This window comes from Schistocerca serialis, chromosome 4, assembly GCF_023864345.2.
Source record: "Schistocerca serialis cubense isolate TAMUIC-IGC-003099 chromosome 4, iqSchSeri2.2, whole genome shotgun sequence".
Lineage (NCBI taxonomy): Eukaryota > Metazoa > Arthropoda > Insecta > Orthoptera > Acrididae > Schistocerca > Schistocerca serialis.
Genome location: NC_064641.1, coordinates 121,525,125 through 121,550,769, shown reverse-complemented (window position 1 = coordinate 121,550,769; position 25,645 = coordinate 121,525,125). Strand labels below are relative to the sequence as shown.

The window sequence follows — 25,645 nt, the reverse complement described above, 5'->3', positions numbered from 1 at the left end:
TTATACTAGAACTGACATGTGGTTACATTTTCACGCAATTTGGGTACATAGATCTGAGAAATCAGTACCCAGAACAACCACCTCTGCCAGTAATAACGGCCTTGATACGCCTGGGCATTGAGTCAAACAGAGCTTGGATGACGTCTACAGGTACAGCTGCCCATGCACCTTCAACACAATACCACACTTCATCAAGAGTAGTGACTAGCGTATTGTGACGAGCCCGTTGCTCGGCCACCATTGACCAGACGTTTTCAATTGGAGAGATCTGTAGAATGTGCTGTCCAGGGCAGCAGTCAAACATTTTCTGTATTCAGAAAAGCCCGTACAGGACCTGCAACATGCGGTCGTGCATTACCCTGCTGAAATGTAGGGTTTCGCAGGGATCGAATGAAAGGTAGAGCCACGGGTCGTAACACATCTTAAATAAAAAGTCTACTTTTCAAACTGCCGTCAATGCGAACAACAGGTGACCGAGACGTGTAACCAATGGTACCCCATACCATCACGCCCGGTGATACGCCAGTATGGCGATGACGAATACAAGCTTCCAATGTGCGTTCACCGCGATGTCGCGAAACACGGATGCGACCATCATGATGCTGTAAACAGAACCTGGATTCATCCGAAAAAAATGACGTTTTGCCATTCGTGCACCCAGGTTCGTCATTGAGTACACCATCGCTAGCGCTCCTGTCTGTGATGCAGCGTCAAGGGTAACCGCAGCCATGGTCTCCGAGCTGATAGTCCCTGCTGCTGCAAACGTCGTCGAACTGTTCGTGCAGATGGTTGTTGTCTTGCAAACGTCCCCATCTGTTGACTCAGGGATCGAGACGTGGCTGCACGATCCGTTACAGCCATGCGGATAAGATGCCTGACATCTCGACTGCTAGTGATACGAGGCCGTTGGGATCCAGCACGGCGTTCCGTATTACCCCCCTGAACCCACCAATTCCATATTCTGCTAACAGTCATTGGATCTCGACCAACGCGAGCAGCAATGTCGTGATACGATAAACCGCAATCACGATAGGCTACAATCCGACCTTTATCAAAGTCGGAAACGTGATGGTACGCATTTCTCCTCCTTACACGAAGCATCACAACAACGTTTCACCAGGCAACGTCGGTCAACTTCTGTTTGTGTATGAGAAATCGGTTGGTAACTTTCCTCACGTCAGCACGTTGTAGGTGTCGCCACTGGCGCCAACCTTGTGTGAATGCTCTAAAAAGCTAATCATTTGCATATCACAGCATCTTCTTCCCGTCAGTTAAATTTCGCGTCTGTAGCACGTTCTTCGTGGTGTAGCAATTTTAATGGCCAGTAGTGTAAATAGCCTCATCAAAATAAATGTAAAGGTAAATTTTTAGTATTATGATTATTTTTCTGTCGTTCTATTTTGACTGAGCACAATGTATGGTGGCCAATCTTAGTTCAAATACTACTGTGTATTTGGTTGTCCAGGCAATGAGCTATAGAACATTAAATTCATGTAGCAGGCTGCGATATGCTCTACACTAAGCGAAGGAAACATGCAACGCGTCTCACTAGTACATGATGAACATTTGGAATGTATCACCCAAATGCATACTGCAACCTAACGAAATAATTAATGTAAAAGATATCTCCCACACAGCTTATTTGACTCTAACATGCACTTGGTATTTGTTTAATTTGTTTGTTTCGAGATCCACATTTATATCTGTACTCCACAAGCCATCATACGGTGTGTGGTGGAAGTTACTTCGAGCAGCACTGCCACTTTAATGCTCTTCTCTTTCAGTCGCAAATCGTTCGCATGAAGAGCGATTACTGGTAAGCCTCTATGTCAGTTGCAATTTCTTTAATTTTATGTTGCTGGCTTCGTGCGAGGTATACGTAGCAGAAAACAGTATATTAGTAATATATATTAGTAATAATTAGTACTGTAGCTGTAGACTGTTCTAGGAACGCACGTGTTCTAGGAACTTCAACAGTAACCCACACCGCGTTGCAGAACGCCTCTTTTGCAGCGTGTGTCACTGGAGTTGTCTCAGCATCTGCGAGACGCTTTCGCCCTTACTAAATGAACGTATAACTACACGCGCTGCTCTTCGTTGTATCTTCCTTATTTCCTCTACCAGTCCTACCTGGTATGGATCCCATACTGACGTGCAATATCCACGTATTGGTCGAAGGACGGTTTTGTAATCTACCTCCTTCGTGAGCGGACATTTGCTGAAGTTTCTTTCAGTTACTCTCAGTCTAGCATGTGTGTTACCCGCAACTAATTTAATGTGATCGTTCCACCTTGAATCGCTTCGTACGAGTACTCACTGGTATTACGTTAGAGCTTCCATTCATTGTTCTGAAATCGTCTAATCATACAATAAAGGGTCCTTCGGTCTACGTGTACGCAATGCTTTACTTCTTTTTTTATGCTGAGGTTCAATTGTCACTCCCTGCAATAAGCGTCTCATCATCTGCAGGGCTTACTGCCTTTCACTACAATTTACTAACGTGCAAATTTCTCTGTATACAACAGCATCATCCGCAAAAAGCCTCATAGAATTCCATCTTTATCCATTGTGTTATTTATACGTATTTCCAAAAGTAATGGTCCTGTAACACTCCCTTGGGAAGACGCCCAAAGTTTCTTTTATGTCTGAAAACTTCTTTCAGAATAACATGCCGTGTTCTGGTTGCTAGTAACTTTGCGACCCAGTCACACAGCAGGTCTGACATTGTGTACGCTCGCATTTTGTTCGTTAGGCGGCAATGTGGGACTGTATCGAATCCCTTCCGGAAGTCAAGGAACATGGCCTTAAAGTACACAGGAGATTTTCAGTGTCCAGAAATACCATAACGTGAGGTCATAAAACACGTTCTAGCTGAACGACGTCAGAGATACCGGCCAATAATTTTGTGTGGCTATTCGAAAAATATACACAGTAGTTACATTAAATTTCATTAATACTTGTTCCATAGTTCATGAATACGACGTTTTGTAATGATGTGTAACGTGTCAGTTTAATGTAAGTTTTCTTTACACAACATAACTATTTTTTTTTTATTACAGGCACTACTGCTTTATATCTAAAAATTCATCTATTGAATAGAAGCAGTTGTCATTCAAAAATTCTTTTAATTTGTTTTAAAATATTGGTTGGCTACTGTCAGACTTTTAGTGCTACTTGGAAAATGACCAAAGATTTTTCTGGCAGCATAATTCACCGTTTTCTGTGCCAAAGTCAGATTTAACCCATAATAGTGAAGATCATCCTTTCTTCTAGTGTTGTAGCTACGCACTTCGCTATTATTTTTGAACTGGGATGGATTATTAATAACAAGTTTCATAAGTGGTTATATGTATTGCGAAAGTGCTGTGGATATCTCGAGTTTCTTAAATAAATGTCTGCAAGGTGATCTTGGGTGGGCTCCAGCTGTTATTCTGGTTACATGCTTTTGTGCAATGATTATTTTTCTCTTAATGATGAATTATCCGAAAATATGATGCCATACAAAAGGAGTGACTGAAAATAGGAATAGTAGGCTAATTTACTGATATGTTTATCACGAAAATTTGCAATAACCCTAATAGCTTAAGTAGCTGAACCTTATCGTTTCTGCAGATCATCAATGTGTTTCTTCCAATTCAATTTCTCATCAATGCACACACTCAGAAATGTTTAATATTCTGCTTCAGCAACAGACTTCTGTTCAGTGTCTATATTTATCAATAGTGTTGTGCTATTTACTGAATTGTATGTACTGTGTTCTCTAAATTTTGTGAGAGTACATTTGCAGAGAACCACCTAATAATACTCTGAAAGACTTTATTTACAATTTCCTCAGCTAATTCTAGTTTGTTGGGTGTGATTACTATACTTTTATCAGCAGCAAAAAGAACTAGCTTTGCATTTTCGTGAAGTGGCAAGTCATTAATATATATTAACAACAGTGAATTCATTTCTTTGTTTTAATGTGTATGATTCCGTGTAAGCCACTTTCATTCTTGTGCTGTGTTCAGAACTCCACGAATCATATCGTTGTTGACTGGCATTAAGAGGTCTGGAGTCCAGTAACGAGTAATAAGACTAATGCGACTAGAGTGCCACGACGTGATTTCGCAATCAGCGCCGGACCGGCAGAACCAGCCAACCGCTGCAGTCAGTACTGACCACCATGACGACGTTGAGGTAGGTGAACTCGTCGTCCTCGGACAGTCCCGGAGAGCGCTCTGGACTGAAGTGGTAGGTCGTTTCCAGCCGGTAGTCCAGCGAGCCGTTTGCCATTCGGGTGACGTCACGCCTGCGCCGCCACTCCCTGAAACCAGACCAGAAAAGGTTCAAAGGTCACCACTGTAGCACGTTGGTCTGTGCACACCGCTCTGTCAACAGCAGTGCCCATAGTTTCTATCTTCCGGCGTTCTCTTCCAAAATTAATTGGACCAGAGACAGCTAGATACATGTGACCGTAATGGCAATCACTAATTTTAACTTCAATTTTTGCCAGTTGAGGTTCGACCTGTCTGTATTACTAAACCGCTAAAATGTTCACTCCACCACTTGATCCCATCTGCAGGCTGCCTACCTATTGAGGCAACAGAACTTACGCCACGCTAATTGCTCAGACTACATTCACGCAGTATTTCAGAATGACAGCACTTAGCGCTTAGCGGCTTCCAACGAACTTTACACATGATTACAATACATTTCGAAACTTCTTTTTTACTAATAAACAATTCACGCCCACCCCGCCACTGCCGCCTCCACAAAATAATGAAAGGAAAAAAGTTTATCGCTTTCTACATTTTCGTTGGTCGTGTAGTGAAACTTCAGTGTCAGGCATGACGTTTTAATTTATTACCTCTTTACTATTAATTATATTCGTAACACGTTTTGCAGACAGCATCCACATATACCACAGAATGTATCTGCAAAATTTTATCATTGTACAGTTCAGGAGAGACAACGCCACGGACACTGAAATGCTTCAAATGCTAGCTTATCTTAAAATGGAGTGCAAGACTTTCGAAAAAATGTACGTAGTTCTCATTATCGATTGTGTAAAACATTATAGGATAGGAAGAAATGTGTTTCATAGGGCGCCAAGGGGGCAAATACTGAACCTGCTCGAGAAAATGGAGATTTATGTACACAGAAAACGGCAACCGGAATTACAGCTGAAGGAACAGAATGGATTTAACCTAAATGCTCATTTTGCGGTATTCAGAAACCTACTAGTTTGAGCTGCGTCGAGCGCCCGAGCAGCTTGGCGTGCAGTCGTGTACGCCGGCAACCGGTGACGAAGAGACTGGGCCTTCTTCCGCAAGTTCCGCCACAAGAAAACAATAGCTTCATACAGAGAACCCACGACGCGCAGCCACTGAGACCCCACTATGGATGTGTTATCAACTATCGACTTTCTACTAAACAGTCATTGTTTCGTTAATTACCTTATACTTACGGTTATGGTTTAATTGTTTTGTCACGCTGGAAGATTTCGAGTTATAGATGCGGTTTTATTTTTAAACTTTTTATACTGGCTTTTACGCAATTGTGTGCTTTACTTTGACGGGCTATGTGCTTCCCATTATTACTATTTCCACTTTTTATATGGATTTTAAGTATCGAACTAAAGCCACATATTGTATGTCAGTACACGTTTTATTGTCAGAGGCTCATTTATCCACATGAAATAATTTTAATTAATGACTACGCATACTGCATTTCGACTATTAAATTTGCGATACTGATTACTCATATCACTAGCTATAGTGCCCTCTGGTGGCCTCATTTATTTTTATAAATACCAGATGCATCCAGGACTATGTAACTACAAGTATAATTTGACGTTGATATCTATATGAGAATATGTTATGGTATATATGGCTGATTATTCGGGTGATGCTGAGGGTATTAGATTAGGAAATGAGACACTTAAAGTAGTATAGGAGTTTTGCTATTTGGGGAGCAAAGTAACTGATGATGGTCGAAGTAGAGAGGATATAAAATGTAGACTGGCAATGGCAAGGAAATCGTTTCTGAAGAAGAGAAATTTGTTAACATCGAGTATAGATTTAAGTGTCAGTAAGTCGTTTCTGAAAGTATTTGTATGGAGTGTAGCCATGTACGGAAGTGAAAAATGGACGATAACTAGTTTGGAAAAGAAGAGAATAGAAGCTTTCGAAATGTGGTGCTACAGAAGAATGCTGAAGATAAGGTGGGTAGATCACGTAACTAATGAGGAGGTATTGAATAGGATTGGGGAGAAGAGAAGTTTGTGGCACAACTTGACTAGAAGAAGGGATCGGTTGGTAGGACATGTTCTGAGGCATCAAGGGATCACCAATTTAGTATTGGAGGGCAGCGTGGAGGGTAAAAATCGTAGAGGGAGACCGAGAGATAAATACACTAAACAGATTCAGAAGGATGTAGGTTGCAGTAGGTACTGGGAGATGAAGAAGCTTGCACAGGATAGAGTAGCATGGAGAGCTGCATCAAACCAGTCTCAAGACTGAAGACCACAACAACAAACAATATATGGCTGGTATCCATGACTGTTAATCATGTAAGTACTTCTTATTTTACTTATGTAGCAGCAGGTCTTTTATAGATTTAGCTTCAGCAAACTGAACTTAGTTGGTTACACCACTGTTTCTGTTTGTAACATATCCGAAAATGGCAGAATCCAAAACCGGTAATAGCGAATTGTAAAAGTTGGTGTGACCAAGACTGACCTGTAAAATAATGTCCAATTCGCATATTAAGAGTACTGTTACGTAATATATGTGAAAAATGTACTCTGTGAGAGTAATTTCTGACACATTGGAACTGATTAAAAAAATAATCACAATAACAAAAACATACTTATTGAGTTCCTCAAAATTTGTAATTCCATAGCCAAGACGTCTGAATAAGCGAAACAAATAAAGCTCGTTGAAAGAACTAGAGTGTCCGCCATCTACTTAGCAATTAATGTGTGTTGTCTCAGAATAACCTTTACTCACAAAGAAACTCAAAGAAACTTCCATTTACCTAACTGAAGAGGGCCATGCATACTAGTTTCCTTATTAGTATCTTAGTAATGTATGAGTTCCCTCTGTGCAAACAAATACATTGCTGTTTGGTTGATCGACAGACATATTTTCACTTTTTTTAGATTCGCACCATCTTCAGAGACAGTTTAAGAGAGTCCTTCATTATAAGAGGGTGTTTGTGTTAGGTTGAACTTCCTGGCGGATTAAAACTGTGTGCTGGACCGAGATCCGAACTCAGGACCTTTGCGTTTGGCGGGCAAGTGCTCTACCACCGAGCTATCTAAGCACAACTCACGACCTGCCGTCACAGCTTTACTTCCGCCAGTACCTCGTCTCCTACCTTCCGTATTTCACAGAAGCCCTCCTGAGAATCTTGCAACACTATTATTCCTGGGAGAACGGATATTGCGAAGACATGGCTGTGTGGAAGTCCCGACTTCAGGTCTCGGTCCAGCACATAGTTTTAATCTGCCAAAAAGTTTCGAAGCAGCACACACTCCGCTGCAGGGTGAAAATCTCATTCTGGAAACATCCCCCACGCTGTGGCTGTCATGTCTCCGAAATATCCTTTGTTCCATGATTTCTAATCCTGCAACGTTTTCACGAGAGCTTCTGCGAAGTTTGCAAGGTAGGAGACGAGGTACTGGCGTAAGTAAAGCTGGAAGAAGTATCGTGAGTCGTGCTTGGGTAGCTCTGTGATAGAGCATTTGTTCGCGAAAAGCAAAGGTCCCGAGTTCGATCTTTGGTCCGGCACACAGTTTTAATATGCCAGTAAGTTTCGTATCAGCGCACACTCCGCTGCAGAGTGAAAATTTCGTTCTGTGTTTGGTTGTCCTGCACAATTCACAATGTCTTATTCTGGACACTGTCATGCGTACTTCACAATATGGGGTGAACATGAACTCCCCCACCAACAAACTTTCAGAGGTCACTCATGGGTACCTTTCGTTTATTTTTTTGAGGGATGCACAGTTCCCAGCCGCTCGTTATGGAGCAGTAATGTAATTATGATTTATTAGGTTTGTCACCACAATCATCTTTTTTCTGTAAAAAACACAACAGTGAAGAAGCCTCCAATTTGCTATAAGCAAAACGTACAACACACAATACAGAGCCCTCAGACGAATCACTAACACCTTTACCACAGTGTGTTCAGTTTGTTCTGTCAGTGTACCGTAAAGCACCTGACAAATGGAGAACTGTTTCGTTACAGGTACTGTTCAAGAGACCGACCATCACGATCACGGCAGAGTGTACAGCGAGCCACCATCGACTGTCTTACACGATCAAGATCTTCACAGTTTGGCGCACTACTTCGGCGTTGCGATAATCCTAGCAAACACCCCCCCTCCGAGTATCGACCGGTGTCTCGTAAGCTAGGCACTACACACGCCCCTCAGAAGGAGACGTCCACTGGCGTCGTGTCCGGTGACCGAGATGACCACGGATCAGAACCACGGCGGCCTGTCCATATCTGACCAAACCAAATGCAGTAAATCGTAAACGAGCCAGCGAAGACGGTGGGTCCCTTATACCAAAACACCCAGAAAGCTTGTAGCGGGAGCTGTGATTCACACTGTACATACTAAGTGTTTCCACCAGTGTGTCTTAAAACCGTTCCTTTAAACTATGTCTATAGGTCAAGGAATATTCAAAATCCCACGAAAAATTTTAAAGAATACATGACGCCGTTACGACGCAGGAACGCGACAAAAAGCAATAAAGCAGTGACTCAGAGTCACACTTACAAGTGAAATAAATTAATCAAAGTAACGGTAATTAGCAGAGACCAAAAATGGTTCAAATGGCTCTGAGCACTATGGGACTTAACTTCTGAGGTCATCAGTCCCCTATAACTTAGAACTACCTAAACCTATCAAACCTAAGGACATCACACACATCCATGTCCGAGGCATTATTCGAACCTGCGACCGTAGCGGTCGCGCGGTTCCAGACTGTAGCGCCTAGAACCGCTCGGCCACAGCGGCCGGCCTTACTACTGTCAGTTTCGAAACTCAAATACTTTTGAGAAACAGCTTTACTTACTCGTACACATGGATTCTGATGGCCAAATCACCAGTTTAAACAGACAGAAAATTGTGGAGCAACTTGGCGATATCGACATCGTACTTGTAGCTGTGTGTTAGGGTGTGTCACATATGGTAATCATCATGTATTGGGAGTCATTAATCTCCTCGGTTCGATAGATGTATAACTAACTAAGAATCAGGCTGCTCAGTGGCTCAGTGATCTTCCAGTTGTGCCAAGTTTTCTAGCAAAATGTTTGGTTATAGTAAGTCAACTCATCAAGAGGACGTAAATTTCACATTTGCTTTCTTTTCATAGGCACAGAAAAACATTTTAATTTATTCGTTGTGAAGAAGGCTAAATTTATTTCACTTGTTGTAACCCAATGTTAGTCGCAACATACTCACAAACTCACGCTCATATCAGAGGTGAGGCAGGATCTGAGGTAATTCATTTCTGGGTAGACGAGCCGCTATGTACAGAAAGGGGACGGCGCCAGTGTAAAGTCGAGTTTTCAGGTCCGTGTCGTTGGAGACCGTAGAGAAGGATTTGGATGTTATGCTAAGGAGGTCGATAAGGTGATAATAAGGAAATGAGACTCTGGGTTTGCTTACTGGTCTGTTGTTTATTCCTTCTTCACGTATTTGCAACGAAATTGCAAAAGACAGTACACGCAAAATAGAGATGAGGCTTACTAAGGGTCTCCAAACGGCCACCTCAGCCGGTAACTTTATAAGGATTCGGGTATACGCAGTAACACGACCACGAACGATGGAAGTCCCAGATTCTGTTGTTCTAATCGAACACTTAGGTTCAAGTAGTCGTAACAATAAAGAGACATATAGACATAGGTACATGCAGACAAATGTACGATGGAAATCAATAACGCTAGCCCAGAGGCATGTACAGGCAAACTTCGCAAGACCTTATTACAATAGCATACAAGCTTCACTGAAGATAAGGCTTACTCACATAGTATCTGCTGTAGGTTATTGGTCATCAGAGGCTTCTGTCTAGAACTCTTCTCGACCTGATACTCTTATGCTCGCTGGAACTCTGCCTCGCTTAAAGTTTGGGGGCCTCTATAAATGGCATCTTGCAGATGGTACATGACTGCGCCGCTTTTTCCTCCAATTGTCAATCAGAGAGTGTGAAATCAGCAGATTCTCAATGCGTATGACCGTTATTGGAGTAACTAAAGCGGCTTTCACTGTGCGTCTCTACCTAAGTTACAAGGCTTACTGCTAATATTCAAACTTAGATGATTTTCCCTCTTTTTCGGAAATCCTTAATTATTCGGTCATTACAACTATAAGACGTAGTTATAAGTCTAAGAAGAAGGATTTTAAGTTTATGAGGATGTGTTACATTTAAGATACTTCGCGAATAAGTACCACTTCTCCTTATTGATCCCATTTTTAAACGAAAACAGATCATTGAAATGAAAGGTATCGGCATTATATAGAGAGCTCTTTCTTGTTTTATGTAGTAGGCATAGCACTACTAAAGTCAAGGATCCGGGTTCCAATAGCGGGGATTTAAAAAAGTGTTAAAGTGACAGTCTACGGGCCTAAAGGTCTGAGGGTCGATCCCTACTCAGTCCTGTAATTTTCCTCTGTCACTTCATCTCTCTTTTCAACTCTGACACTGTATGATAACGTGAAGAATGCCGAGTTACAACGGGATTCTGGGTCTTCCTTAAACTTTAGGTGCCCCTACTATAACTGGCTGGGTATGTCACCTCAAAGATCATAAGAAGGCAATGGCTCATCACTTCAAAAGGGACCATGTCTTATAAGGCTTTGTCCTCGTCAAACCCACCTTTGGGTTAATGACGGGTTTACCTTTTATCTACTGACTTTCACCACACCGGAGAATTAACTTCGAATTCTATGCTTCAGAAGTATACTACCAAAAATTTAGTTTACAAAATAACTTGAATATTTAATACGAGTACATCTCTTTCAGCGACTAATAATATCTTTGCCTGTACTAATTTGCTTCCTATGTCCTCCGTTTTCCGTCCATCATGCGTTATTTTACTTCCGAGGTAGCACAATTCCTTTACTTCGCATACTTTGTGGTGCCTAAATGGGAAAGTAATATCATCTGTGCTGTCCGTCATGTAAACTGATTGTACCCAAAATAAAATAAATTCAGCAACGCGTCTTCATATTTTTGTACCTCCATTCCATCACATCACAAATTCAACCAAAATGATCAGGTTGTCCGTTGGTTGCGTCTGAAGAACACAAAGACCGCCTGGGATGGTAGTTCGCACGACGCAGTGGGCTGTAATGTGGGCTGCCTGACTGGTAGGAAAGCAGCGCCTCGACTTACACACCAGAATGCGATTTTTGCTATGACGGTGGGGTTTAACGCTTGCCACAGTGTTCAACTTTTTTGTTGCTGTTTGCTTGCTTATCTCTAACTTCTTCTGGAAACTTACCTCATGCCCAGGATGACAGAGTTCCAAGCATGAAGGGGTGAGGTTTCCCTATCGTGGTACTGTGTGGTAACGTGCCTTGTGAATGCTTGTCTGTGTTCTTATATTTGGTGTTTTACTGCAAGCGATTTTAAATATATCGTTGAATAATAAACCTCAAATCGACACTTTTCATTGTCTTCTGTTCCATAACGGTGTATATTTTTCCCCGCTTAATTGTCCCAATAAACTGTGTTCATGACGGGTAAGAATGCAACGATGGAAGATATCACGTAAGTAAGATAAAGTATCGATTTTTCAAGGGAAATTCGAAGAAGTTACGTGTTCCTGTCTTCATTACATTCGGCGTTTCTTATATACGAGTATAGTGTATCGTACTGCCTCTTTTCTGATCGTTCAGCATAGTTCTCGTCTTTGTAACGTATTTTTGTCCACTGTTATGGTAATTTCTTAATTTTTAAATTACTTGACTTATTTATTTAAACATTTATTTCACATGGTAACATTGGCTCCTACAAACACTCTTCTACATCCAAGCAGACGTAGTTAGAGAGTTGAAGCTGCAACGTGCTTAGTACAACATCAGTACATTTTAATAATAATAAAAATAATAATACCTGTACGCCGTCTACAGTTACAGAAGCAATCTTCTTTGGTCTGTATTCACATATAAGTACACGGCGAACACAGATGCCGTTAATAACTGTGTAATACGTTGTAATGGTATTTAACAATATCACTGTTTTTGTAATCGTACTTCATAACAAATTACAAAAGAACACAATTCTGTTTCAATACCGTCTGACGTGATTCCAACCACACTCATCATAATCTTGCAGCATACTTTAATTATAATACAAGCATGAAGATAGCGCGAATCCCACGAATATTAGCAAGTGGGGGGCCCCAGCACATGGAGATACGATCTTCTAACAGTTGAAAAACAGAGAAAACTCAAATTTCACTGGAACTGCAGTGTAATAACTAATGAAAACAGTCCGTTGCAAACAACGTGCCATAACAGTTATCAACAAAGCTGAGCAAGTTCCCTTCATCGTAGATATCGCTGCACCCTACACCCATAATTTGCAAAACCCATGCGATGAGATGACCAAACATAGAGATCTGGCGGATGAGGTAAAAGCCTTGTGGAAACGGAAGTCTGTTCCCATCGCCCCAGTACTAAAATTAAAAACCTGCTTTATCCCAAAACCGATTGCGAAGAGTCTGCAAGAAATAAAACTGCGAGCGACAATTTCAGACGAAGAAAACAAATTAGTCTATGGAAGCATGAAACGCGTGGGCATTGTGCACTTGTCGCTGAACTGCAGCTCCAGCCTTCCTTAGAATTATTCCAGAACCCTGCACATACATTGTAAACAGTTATTGTTGGCCTCAAATTTCAATTAAAGGGAAAATTTAAAAGCAAGACACTAATTATCAATCAGCAACATATCCTGAAGAAACGCTAGCACTTGTACTTGGTTCTTAGCAATTGGAGACAATAGCTTTAGTAATTGTTTCGCATTTCAATAGCTAATACATCTCAGACAGTGTCTTATGTTTGCACTGACATATGCGAAGCACTCAAAGCTCTATTAAGGTACGTGCAAAGGAGGTAATGTCAATAAATCAAGGCTAACGTAAAATATGAGAGTTACCCAGAAACGTTTCTCAGCCGAAAACAATGCTACGAATGTGAAACGTGAACGTATGTATTATTTGAAGTCTCCTAAGTGAGCGTCCCAAGTTTCTGTCACTTCCGACGGATATCGTGGCTGCAGGACAGTTTCAAAATGGCGTCTGTAGGTGATGTACGTTACAGACAACGTGTCGTCATTGACTTTCTCACAGCAGAGAAAGCAAGTATGTGAAATATTCACAAACGCTTGTGTAAAGTCTGTCGAGCATCTTCTGTCGACAGAAGTACAGTTAGTCGCTGGGCACGGAGGGTGAGGTCATCAGAAGGCGGTTCGGCGAAGCTCCATGATTTGCAGTGGCCGGGGAGACTAGCCACGACTGTCACACCTGACTTGTTGCAGCAATCTGATGTCATTCGCGAGGACGGACTCATTACGACTCGGCAGTTGGTGCTGCATCTGTCAATCACCAAAGGAAGTGTGTATATAATTATCCGCACTCTTGGATATTCAAAATTGTGTGCAAGATGGGTCCCGCGGTGTCTAACGATTGATCAGAAATCGCACAAAAAAAACATTTCTCTTGATTTGTTGCAACGTTTTGAAGCTGGGGGGGGGGGGAGGGGGGGGGGAAGGCCTTGTCCTGGATCGTGACAGGTGATGAAACCTGGGTTCACCATTTTGAGCCCGAAACAAAACGACAGTCGAAGGAATAGCACCATTCCCACTCCCCACAGAACAAAAGATTCAAAGCAACTGCTTCCGCCGATAATGTCATTATCACCGTGTTCTGGGACTGTGAAGATGCGATTCTCATTGATGTGTTGCCAAGAGGCGGTACCATTAATTCAGAAGCATATGCCAACACATTAATAAAATTCAAGTCGCGCTTCCGGCGACTTCGGCCCCATAGCAGTCCAGATGTTTTGCTGCAACACGATAACACTCGGCCCTACACAAGTCTGAGGACTGCTGAATACATCGAAAAACAAGGTTTGACAGTGTTACCCCATCAACTCTACAGCCCTGACATAGCCCCTTGGACTTCCACTTTTTTGGGCCATTAAAGGATCCCATTCATGGAAGACATTTTGAGGGCGATAAGGACGTGTTTTACACAGCACTAGCTCCGCCACCAAGAAAAAGGTTGGTACCAACAGGGCATGCACGCCCTTGTTTCGCGATGGAGGAAGACCATGGAGCGGAATGGAGATGACGTGGAAAAATAGGATGTGTAGATAAAAGACCATTCTTTTGTGTGTGTAATTCTCATTATATTCAATAACGAATTGTTGAAGAAAAAAGTGCGGTGCATTACTTTATAGCATCCCCGTATGTGTACGACCTGTCATATATACTACTTGATAAAACAGGCTAAACTACATAATATGCTGGAGGCGAGATGGCGTGGACAAGGAAAGACTATTTTTAATTCTTCTGTTATTTCATCAACAGCTCATAAAATAAGAATGAAAAATCTGGATACACCTCCCTTGAACGTAAGCAAAACGAACAATTAGGTTTTCATATATTTTTAATTTTACATTAATCAGCATATAGCCTACATATTCGTATTCAGTAACGACCAATAAAAGTGACTGTACAGTTCATTTTTAGTAAAGACAAATACAAAAACTTGTGCCACTTCACTTTGCTCCCACATCACGGAAGCGCCTACTGAGTTTGTCTCCTGTCTCGCGTTCCCAGTTGGACCTCTGAGTGTTTCCGCAATTTGCTGTCACTTACCTTTCTTTCTGTTCGGCATTTGAGCTATGGATGTCTTGGATCATAGAAGCATTTACGGTAGCTGCATTCTTCTGTTAGCAGTATTACATTCTCTTCTGATAACTCCATCTTTCACGCAAGTCACGGTTAATAACAAAAGCAATTCGCCCACAAAACAGCAGACGAACGTTCTCTGCGCTGCAGGCGCTAAGCGCAGAGTGCGCGAACCGCCGCTGATAGTTCTCTGACAGACCCCGCAGAACACGAGCGAGCACCTGCGAAAGCGAACCGAACACAGGGGAATCCTGCTCGCCCGCACTCGCCCGCTGCTCACACCAGAATTCTCGTTCACTAGTGGTCGCTCCGGCGTCTACTAGGCGTCACTGGGTAACTGCTTCCGAAGGAATGGACACGTCACAGGTGCGCAGAAAACGCCCTCATCGCAAGGAGTCACGTGTGTGTGTCTGTGAAAAGGTGCGAGACGGGTCGCTGAAGCTGCCTATTACAGTGACAAGACACTAATGGCACCGATTTGTTTAAAATTACTGATGTTTTAATAGTAGGAAGAAAAGTATTTAAATGGAAGCGAGATGAATGGTGAAGACTCGCCTTTGCGTTGCCGAATCCCGCCTTGCAAGAATTTAACTGGGTTCACTGTGGAACCTGTTAAGATATTAGTAGGTGCGACTCAAGAGCAGTGTTATTTTAACACTTACTTTAAATATCTCCCATCACTGTACCGAAACATTAGTCACTAAACGACATTACAACAGGGTAGAGACAATATATTTCACGTTCCACGATTCTCACTTTTGAATTTTGTAAATGCTTTGTCATATCGAGCTGTCATATGACGTATATTCCTTACATTCATGGGTTCAACTGAATGTTTCAGTAAGGAGTTGGCGGGTTCACGGTGGGTGAGGGAAGGGTGGGATTAGATATTATAGTTTTGAAGAAATGTAATGTTGTTTTTGCTTCAGTTTACATGGAAATCTAGGTGTATTTCAATTTCTGTAGGTAGACACTTTTTTGTTGTTGTTGTCTTCAGCCCGAAGACCTGTTTGATGCAATTCTCCATGCTACTCTATCCTGTGCAAGCCTCTTCATCTCCGAATAGCTGCTGCAACCTACATCCTACTGACTTTGCTTACTGTATTCATCTCTTGGTCTCTCTCTACAATGTTAACTTCCCACCCCCGAACCACACATAGTTGTTTCCATGACTAAACTGACAAATCATTGATGACTAAATGAAGGGATCGGTTGATAGGACGCATTCTGACGCAAGTTACGCCGCAAATGTATTTTCTCCGCAATGGGGATATGCACTCATTGTGAAGTCTGGTTACGTTCGGCACGGCCAGTGTTTTGTTTTTCATGTCCCTGTTGTCATGCGACGTACATCATTGCTTGATTACGAATAACATCAAGTGTTCCAGCGATCAGTACCACCGTTGCAAGCACACAGGTTACTACGTAGAGTTAATTGCAGACTTTGCTCGTGCAATGCCAGCGTATACAAATTTAGAGATGGCTGATGCGCATTTGATGGGTATAGGTTATCTGAAGGCAATGGCGCTCAACCTTCTTTACGGGAGATAATTCCAGGACGACGGTGACCCGACAGAAAAAAGTCTGAAGCCTTCGATCGACTCTTAGAGAACGTGGGGCAGTTAAGCCTGATACTCGAGACCGGGGGAGGCCTAGAAGGACGACGACACCGCAACGGGAGGCGGCAATTCTTCATGCAGTACAAGACATGTAGCTGCAGCACATCATGTTGACCACATGATGGGTTGCTGCATGTATCAACGCCCACAGAGCATATTGAACATCTCCTGTGAGAAAGAGTTACGTGTAGTATGCTGGTGCGTTCTGTTCTTGTGTGTTTCCCATGATTAATGAGTTGGAGAAAATGAGTTGTAACATTGAAACAAAGCGTTTCCAGACTCATGTTCATGTAACGAAATTTCTTCGCCTACTTGTAAGAAACGTGTCCTGCAGTTTGTGCCGTACATTTTCGTTACACCCTATATAATCTTCAGCACTCTTCTGTAGCACTACATTCCGAAAGATTCTATTCTCTTCCTGTCTAAACTACTTATAGCCCACTTTTCAAGGCTATCTTCCCGACAGATGCCTTAAGAAAAGACTTCTCAACATTTAAATTTAAATTGACGAATTCCTTTTTTTCGAGATTGTTTTTCTATTGTTGCCATGATGCAATTGTATCTCTTGCACCTCGGTCATCATCATTTACTTTCCTACGCAAATGGCAAAATTCATGTGTTACTTTTAATGTCTCGTTTCCTGTTCCAGTTGTCTCAGTCAAGCCTGATTTAAACGACTACATTCCATTATCATTAATTGATGTTCATTTCATAACCTCTTTTCGAGACACTATCCATTCCATTCTACTACTCTTGCAAGTCTTTCTGTCTCTGACAGAACTACAATCTCATTGGCTAAGAGCAAAGATTTTATTTATTCTCCCTAAACTTTATCTCTCTTTCCAAATGTATTCTTGATTTCCTTTACAGCTGTTAGCACACTGGACTCACATTCGGGGAGACGAGGCGTCCGGCCATCCTGATTTAAGTTTTCCGTGATTTCCCTAAATCGCTTAAGGCAAATGCCGGAATGGTTTCTTTCAAATGGCACAGTCGACTTCCTTCCATAACCCTCGCTCTTTGGTCCTCCCAGAATCAACCAACCAACCAAGCTTTACAACTTTCCCAATGTACAGAATGAATAACATCGGCAATAGGCTACAACCCTCCCTCAATCCCTTCTCAACGATGGCCTCCCTTTCGTGTCCTTCGACTCCTGTAACTACAGTCTGATTTCTATGAAAATTGTAAATAACCTTTTGACTTCCCGTATTTTATCCAGGCTGTCTTCAGAATTTCAAACAGTTTAGCACAGTAGACAGTGACAAAGTGGTGCATACGGCTGCAGCCGTGTTTACCGCGATATGCTCGCCGCCCGACGCCGTGCAGGCTGCGCGAGACTAGAACGTAAACAGGCCGGGCGATGCGAGGCTCGGCTGTAAACAGCTCGGCAATTTGTGTCGTTGTCAGCTGTTGACGCGCAACCGCCAGGAGGGGCGGCAAGCCCGCAATACACGTCTGTTGTGCGTGGCAGTATAGCCGAGGCGGATAGCGTAAGACGTTTAATTTTTCTCATTCCGTTTCAGAATCATGATATTCCTTTTCATGTACTGCAGCCTTTTTTTTAAATTGCAAAAATTACTCTGGTAAATTAAGATTTTCAAAATGTGGAAAAATGTTCCAAGGTACAACATGGTCATGCAGCTGGGGGCAAATACTCGACTGAAGTGTAAACGTGTTTCAGTCGAGAAAATCTTGTCAGTACTGTGTTTCGTAATCTATCAGCTACATTATTACACTACTACACACCAACAATCAGTAATTAAAATCAAATTAAGAAGAAGTATTATCAAAAACCGGTTGCAAGTTAAACACACGTTGAAGCAGAAACTAACGGAAATTATCATTTTTCAAGATAGGTGGATGTTAAGACATTAAAGAAACACAGACCATTTTCAAGTATCACATGATCCATGGTGAAAGACCTTCGTACTTGCAAGGTACATAATAGTGGACGACCAACGAAGTATGGCTTACTGACCACAAGTTAGCCGGCCGGAGTGGCCGTGCGGTTCTAGGCACTACAGTCTGGAATCGCGCGACCACTACGGTCGCAGGTTCGAATCCTGCCTCGGGTATGGATGTGTGTGATGTCCTTATATTAGTTCGGTTTAAGTAGTTCTAAGTTCTAGGGTACTGATGACCGCAGCAGTTAAGTCCCATAGTGCTCAGAGCCATTTGAACCATTTTTTTACCACAAGTTATATAAATAGTTCTAAAAATATATAATATTTTGCTCACCATAAAAGTCTGTATCTGAAGAATTAATAGTATATTCCAAATAGCATCAACATATTTTACAGCACTAAAATGTGTAGAACACGAAACATTCACATATGCTGCACAAAAAACAACCTCACGTCTGATGACATCTAAAACTACCAAAATGCGGAAACCGCTTATGGTGGTCTCTAGCAAGCATTACTTCATATGATTCTAAAAATCAGTCTATTGCCTAAAGTACCGGCGAAAAAACATGATGTGTTCCTAGGTACACTATCCCCCAGGTACAGCACCCTCCCGTAGTGGTAGAAAAACGACTGATTAATTCAGATACTGTTGCTCAATGTACTGCAGCTGTGTACTGCAGTCTGTGAACGATGGAGAAGTTGATTCCGATATGTTCTTATCTTCTTCTGGTGGAGCGTGGTTGCAATTGCCGGAATACGACGGGTCGCAGAACCGAGCTCTGGCAATCTTCATAAGTCATCACCTATATCCAGAGCCTCTACATGATGTGAAAAACAGGAACGTGGCGAGCAGTTACAACGACACGAATTATTGGACAGACCTCTTTCCACCAAATCACACTTCCAGGTAGGTATGCGAACAGTATAGTGTAACCTTTGTTAAGAGAATTGGCAACTGACGAGAAAACCCACTGTTATTTTGTGGAAGAAAATGCAAGGGTCAGTAAAAGATCTGCGAGGTGTTTTTGATGGCAGAATAGTTGGCTGTCTTCCTCGACCCCGAGACCTACACTGCACTCAGAAGATGTCTAGCTGCTCTTCCCACAGAGGGGCGTCGTTATGAGCACCTGATGTAAACAAAGCAAAGCTTAATGCAGTCTCACGTCATCTCTATGCTCAACTGAGAGATGTCGTGCCGAGCTCTCAGCAAGTCGGAGAACATTCCGTGACAACTGCGGGGATGCACTTCTAAATTTAATCGCCTGTTCTGTATAATCTATACTACAATACAAAGAGGTTTATTGAATACTTGAGTTGGGTGCTATCCCATCGCAGGTAAGACTGTTAATGGTTCCGCCAGCAATATGAGCTTTACCAGCCACAGTTCGTAAGTCACATAACTGAATTGGGTAAATCATTCCTTCTGTACCACTCTTACTTATGGAAATCTACCCTGGGCAACAAGAAGCAATCAAGAAATTAGAATACCGGCTCAAGAAATGATATTCCTAAGAAGAGTGGTAGGATGTACAAGGGAAGATCGAAACAGAAATAAGGGTATAAGGAAAGATCCAGTGATATATAACCTTAGCGAAAAACTAAAGAAAAATTTCAGACAATGGAAGGAACATTACGAGTATATGGGTGGAGAAAGACTACCAGCAAAGGCTCTCAATTATAAATGCGGTGGAAGAAGAAATGTGGGAAGGTTCAAATGATTAAAATGGCTCTAAGCACTATGGGACTTACATCTGAGGTCGTCAGTCCCCTAGACTTAGAACTACTTAAAAGCAACTAATCTAAGGACATCACACACATCCATGCCCGAGGCAGGATTCGAACCTGCGACTGTAGCAGCAGCGCGGTTCCGAACTGAAGTACTTAGAACAGCTCGGCCACAGCGGCCGGCATGTGGGAAGGCCATACAGGAGATGGAATACTGTAAAAGGCAAATTACCTATTACAAGAAGTCAAGAATTAGAAGATTATATAGGAACGATTGTTGTGTAACACTGTAATCCATAATTTCGAGAAGTTCTAGACAGATTTACTTCAAATACTTAATTGACAGCGTAATAAACGTTCGGAGGGACGTAGGCTGCACATCTGTTTTAATATGTATGGTATATAAATATATGTACACTATGTAAAGGAGAAACGATGTTAGCAGAAACTTCGAAAAGTTCTTGACCGACAAGCTTCAGATTTTTACATGATTCTCTAATACACAATTTGACGAGCATACACTCTTTAATTTTAAACAACGTTGTACATGTTTTCTGCTAAAAACGACTGTGAGAAAAACAATGCTTTGCTGTAATAATGTGCAATTTAGTTTTCTTTCTCGCAGTTTTAGCTACGATAGGGATACATTTAAACCATTAGACAAAATGTTTCGCTCATACATATTGCTTCTCCTCACGTGTAATATGCATAGAAATTGTACACTCGCAGTCGATTTTAAGAAAAAAAAACAGGAAAAATGTATTTACGGGTTATAGGCATAAGATTAAAACTTTACGACAGAATCTGAATCCTCCGAAACTTTGTAATCCCACCCATTTGCAGATTAAACCAATGTGAAATAGTGACACTAAAGTTACTGTCAACACACATCCAGCAGCAGGAGCGGTCTCTATTACACCCTGCACATCAATGATCCCAACCGGTTTACAAATTTATTTCAAACGATTTCCGTTCGCAATCGAGATTTCCCTCACAACAACAATAAACCAGTCTCGAAGTTAGAGAAAGGGAGCTGAGAAAACTGACAGAGAGAGAAGCAGGAAATGAATGTAGAGAGGGGAAAGGGGTGACAGGGGGTGAGGAGGAGGTGGAGAGACAGATGGGTGATGACCTTGTTTAGAACATAAAATTAACAAACCCTATGGTTAATTTCCTTACTCATTCTCCTTTGGAATTCCATACTACATCTGCATCCATTCTCTGCAAAACACTGTCAAGTGCATGGCAGTGGATACTGCACAGAGAGCAACACTATTTACATGCATCCCTGTGCTCTGTAATTTGTCTTGTCTTCGTTGTCCCTAAGTGACTGATATGCAGGCGGCTTCGTTATTCCTGACTTAATACCCCTCTTGAAACTTGGTAAATAGGTTTTTTCAAGGATGGTTTGCGCCTAGTAATAATCGTCTGCAAATGCAGTTCTTTCAGGCTCTCAGTGACGCCATAGCGTGGGTCAGAGAAACTTGTGACAGTTTGTATTGCCCTTCTCTGTACACTTTCAATATTCCGTGTTAGACCTGTCCGGTACGGTTGCAGTGTTGTAGACTGGGTCGCAGGAGTGTTTTATAACCAGTCTCGTTTGTAGAACGACTGGTTTTCTTCAGTATGAACCGAAATCTGGCACATGTTTTACCTGCCACTGAACATACGCAATAGTTCCATTTGATATTCCTACGAATTGTTGTACCCAGCTATTTGTATGCGTTGACTGATTCCAATTGTGGCTCACTGATGTTGTAATCATAGGGTACAGTACTACGCTTTTTCGTTTTGTGAATTGAACATGTTTTCATTTCTGAACATTAGAACAGCCAATCTTTAAGTGCCTTTTCAGTCTTACCGAGATCGGACTGAATATTTATGTAGTTTTTCGGACAATACCTCATTGTAAATAACTGAATCAAATGCAAAAAAGGCTTGAGGTTCTAATTAATTTGTCTCCCGGGCGAGTAATTATTACATGAACAGAAAGGGTCTCAGTACATTTCCCTCAGGACCATGAGCTGTAATCTCTAGGCAGGCATGAGTCTGTTTGCCCTCTGGTTCGTTTAGATGCTGAGCAGTTCCATTGAAGCGTTTCGTTTACCTTCACACGACATCGAAGGTCGTGATTCACAGGCCTGTCGTTAGCAGTACGTGATCTTCAGCAGTTTCTGTGACTATTGTTGTGTTATTCACAATGGTGCCATTATTCCACCCTCGTCACTTTTGATACACTTTCACGGCGGATGCACGCGATCAGGTCATTAACGCTGCCTTTTCTAGAATACCATCACTTTTTCGATAATCACCATCATTAGCAACTCTGACGTGTCTCTTTCATTCTGACAATAGCGTCTGGAATACGTACAAACATCACAACAGAACTCTGTCTCCACCACAAACACACTGTAAGAATTTCTCACGTGGTATACAACGAGAGTGCACTACGCTTTCACCTTATCGTTCTCACTTCCTCAGTGCTGAACTACTCCAGAAAGAAAAGAGTCTTAAGACATTGTTGTCTGCCAGACCAACAAGCCAGAGTTCAGTCAAAATTCTACCATACATAATTACGCTGTATTCTGCAACGAACGATCTACACGTTCCTTTTACAACAGATTATTTGCAGACGTGTTTGCAGACCGAACCATTTGCGCACTATATTGCAGCAGCTAGTAGACTATAAGCAGAGGAAATTCTATAAAAGATGTGATGAAAACACAGAAACATACAATGGATACACGGCTGTTTCTATGACATAAAAATGAGGCTTAAGGTACTCAACAAGTCCTAAGAGTCGACAGTCGCATTTTCCCTGATGTTTCGGCATATATCTGGAAATTTAGTTTTTACAGTATGTAGCCAGAGTCACCCCAAAGAAATACTGCTCATCATATCTTTCATGCAACGTAGAGTGTAGACGGAAAGAGTCTTTCTTTAGAGTTGCAAACAAAATTGCTTTTAAAGTGCAACTTAAAGTCCCCATTCGATAGAGCGTTCAAAAATTAACCTGGCGCGTTATTCGTTTTATGGATATGTATTAACAAGAACAGTAAAACATGAATAATAACCAGTACTCCAGCAGACGTGCAAAACGACGGTACGAACTTCCTCTCGCCGATCTGATTCGTATTGACAAGATTTGTAGGGCACGAATAGGGTTTCAACATACGAAGACCGAACTCTCAACCGCTTCTGATAAAATTGAGTTTATGTTCTTGTACAGGGTGAACATTGATAAAACCGACAAACTGCAGGGACAGATTACTGAGTGAAGAAAGGTCCTATGAACATGTGTTCAAAAATGCATCGTTGCACCCGTCGCTGACGAATGAAAGTTTCTCTGACCACGTCCCGTGTGTTCCTTGTGTGTTGCAGGCTCTGTGATTGACGTAGCGTACTGTAAGCAGCAGAATGGTCCGGTGTTCTTGTCGTGAACAAGCCGAGACGGCAGATGGAAACGGTCGAGAGGCAGCACGGCTGTACCAAAACAGGTACCCTCAGAGACACCAACCACACCGCGCAACATTTCCAGCACGTTTTGGGCGTCTGCGTGATCATGGGTCCTTTAGGACAGACGGACGTGCAGGGAGGAGGCTGTCTGTGCGGACACCAGATTTGTAGGACCGGGTTCTACGGGGTACTGAGGAGAATCCTAGTACAAGATCCAGGCAAGTGTATTCTGTGCGTGACAAATGCTACTATCCCTATCAGCTGCAACGAGTACAAGTATTATCAGCAGCTGATTTCCCTCCACGGGAAGGATTTTGTCTATGAATTTTGCATCAGACCATCACAATTATGGAATTCCTGTTATCAGTCCTCTTTATCGACGAAGCAACCTTTACCAGAACTGGCATTATCAATCTGCATAATCGTCATCTCTAGGCTATTTATTTGTGCTGACGCTAACTTCATGTTGTAAAACCGAAATTGCAAATACCTGCCTCAGCAACACGGAAAATGTGCTTGTCGGATTCTACGAGCAACACACCGACGGAAAACGAATCGCAACACCAAGAAACAGTTGTGAACGAAATTTGGTAGGCGGGTTTCTACATCTGAAACATAACGTCTATTCAAATTTCGTACCAGTCGCATAAGAGCGGCGCTAGTGGCACCACTGCGAGGGTGCAAATCAGGTTTGCCTCAAATACATACTGTCGTGAGCGTTAGTTACCTTTTAGACTGAACGTGGTGTGTTGGCGTTAGTCAAGAATACCGTTAAGGCGACAAAGACACCATTATCAACACCTTCCTCAAATTGAATTAGGTTATGTAATAGGACTACGAGAAGCTGGATGTTTCTTCTTCGATACTGCAGAAATCTTTGGCAGGAATATAGTCACTGTACATGATTGCCGGCGGCAGTGGTCACGAGAATGTACATTCGCAAGATGACAGGGCTACGGACAGACACTTGGCACTACCGACAGAAAAGACCATCGTGTTCGGCGAATGGCTCTGGCGCATCGTACTGCATCTGCAGCGGCAATGTGAACGGAAGTTGGCGCCACGCTGACACAACGAACTGTTACAAATAGGTTACTTCAAGGACAGCTCGGAACCAGACGTACTACAGCGTGCATGCCACTGACCTCAAACTACCGCCTTTGCGGCTTCTGTGGTGTCAAGCGAGAGCTCATTAGAGGGCAACGTGGAGGACTGTTGTGTTTTCTTTTTCTGATGAAAGCTGCTTCTTCCTCGATGCTAGTGATGGCCGTGTGTTGGTTGGAAGGAGGCCAGCTAAGGGCCTGCAACCACACTGTCTGCGTACCAGACACACTGGACCTACACCTGGGGTTACGTTTCTGGTGCGACTTCGTATGACAAGAGGAGCATTCTCGTGGTTGTCCCACGCATCCTGACTGCAAAGTTTTCTACCTGTTGTCCTTGCATACACGACCAATATTCCAGGGGGTGTTTTCCAACAGGATAACGCTCGGCCACATAACGCTGTTGCAACTCAACAAGTTTTAAAGCGTATCGATCACCAAATCTGTCTCCAGTCGAGATAATATGGGGCATCATCGGACAACAACTGCAGCATCATGCACAAACAGCATTAAACGTCCATGTACTGACCGACCGAGAGTAACAGGCGTGGAACTCCATCCCACTAACTTACATCCGGCACCTGCACAACACAATGCAAGCACGTTTGCATACCTGTATTCAACGGTCTGGCGGTTACACTGGTCATTAATGTGCCAACGTTTCACATTTGCAAATGGCTTATCTCGCGCTTACATTAACCTGTGAACTTGCAATGTGAATAACTTAAACATGTTACCAATACAAATGTATGCACGAACATTCATTGCTCTAAATTAATTATTTTTTGGTGGTTCTTGTGTGTGTGTGTGTGTGTGTGTGTGTGTGTGTGTGTGTGTGTGTGTGTGTGTGTGTGTGTGTGTGTGTGTTGTGTGGGTGTGGGTGTGGGTGTGTGTGTGTAGGTGTGTGTGGGTGTGTG

At 42.4% G+C, this 25,645-nt stretch overlaps 1 protein-coding gene across 1 annotated transcript in view; it reads right to left on the bottom strand.

Annotated features, from left to right (window-relative positions):
• The window catches only part of LOC126474027 (sensory neuron membrane protein 1-like), a 355,677-nt gene that overhangs the window by 55,568 nt on the left and 274,464 nt on the right, over positions 1-25,645 (bottom strand). The window contains exon 3 of the mRNA XM_050101434.1: positions 4,162-4,306. Within this exon, the coding sequence (XP_049957391.1) occupies positions 4,162-4,306 (145 nt within the window). The remainder of the gene's footprint in view (positions 1-4,161; positions 4,307-25,645) is intronic.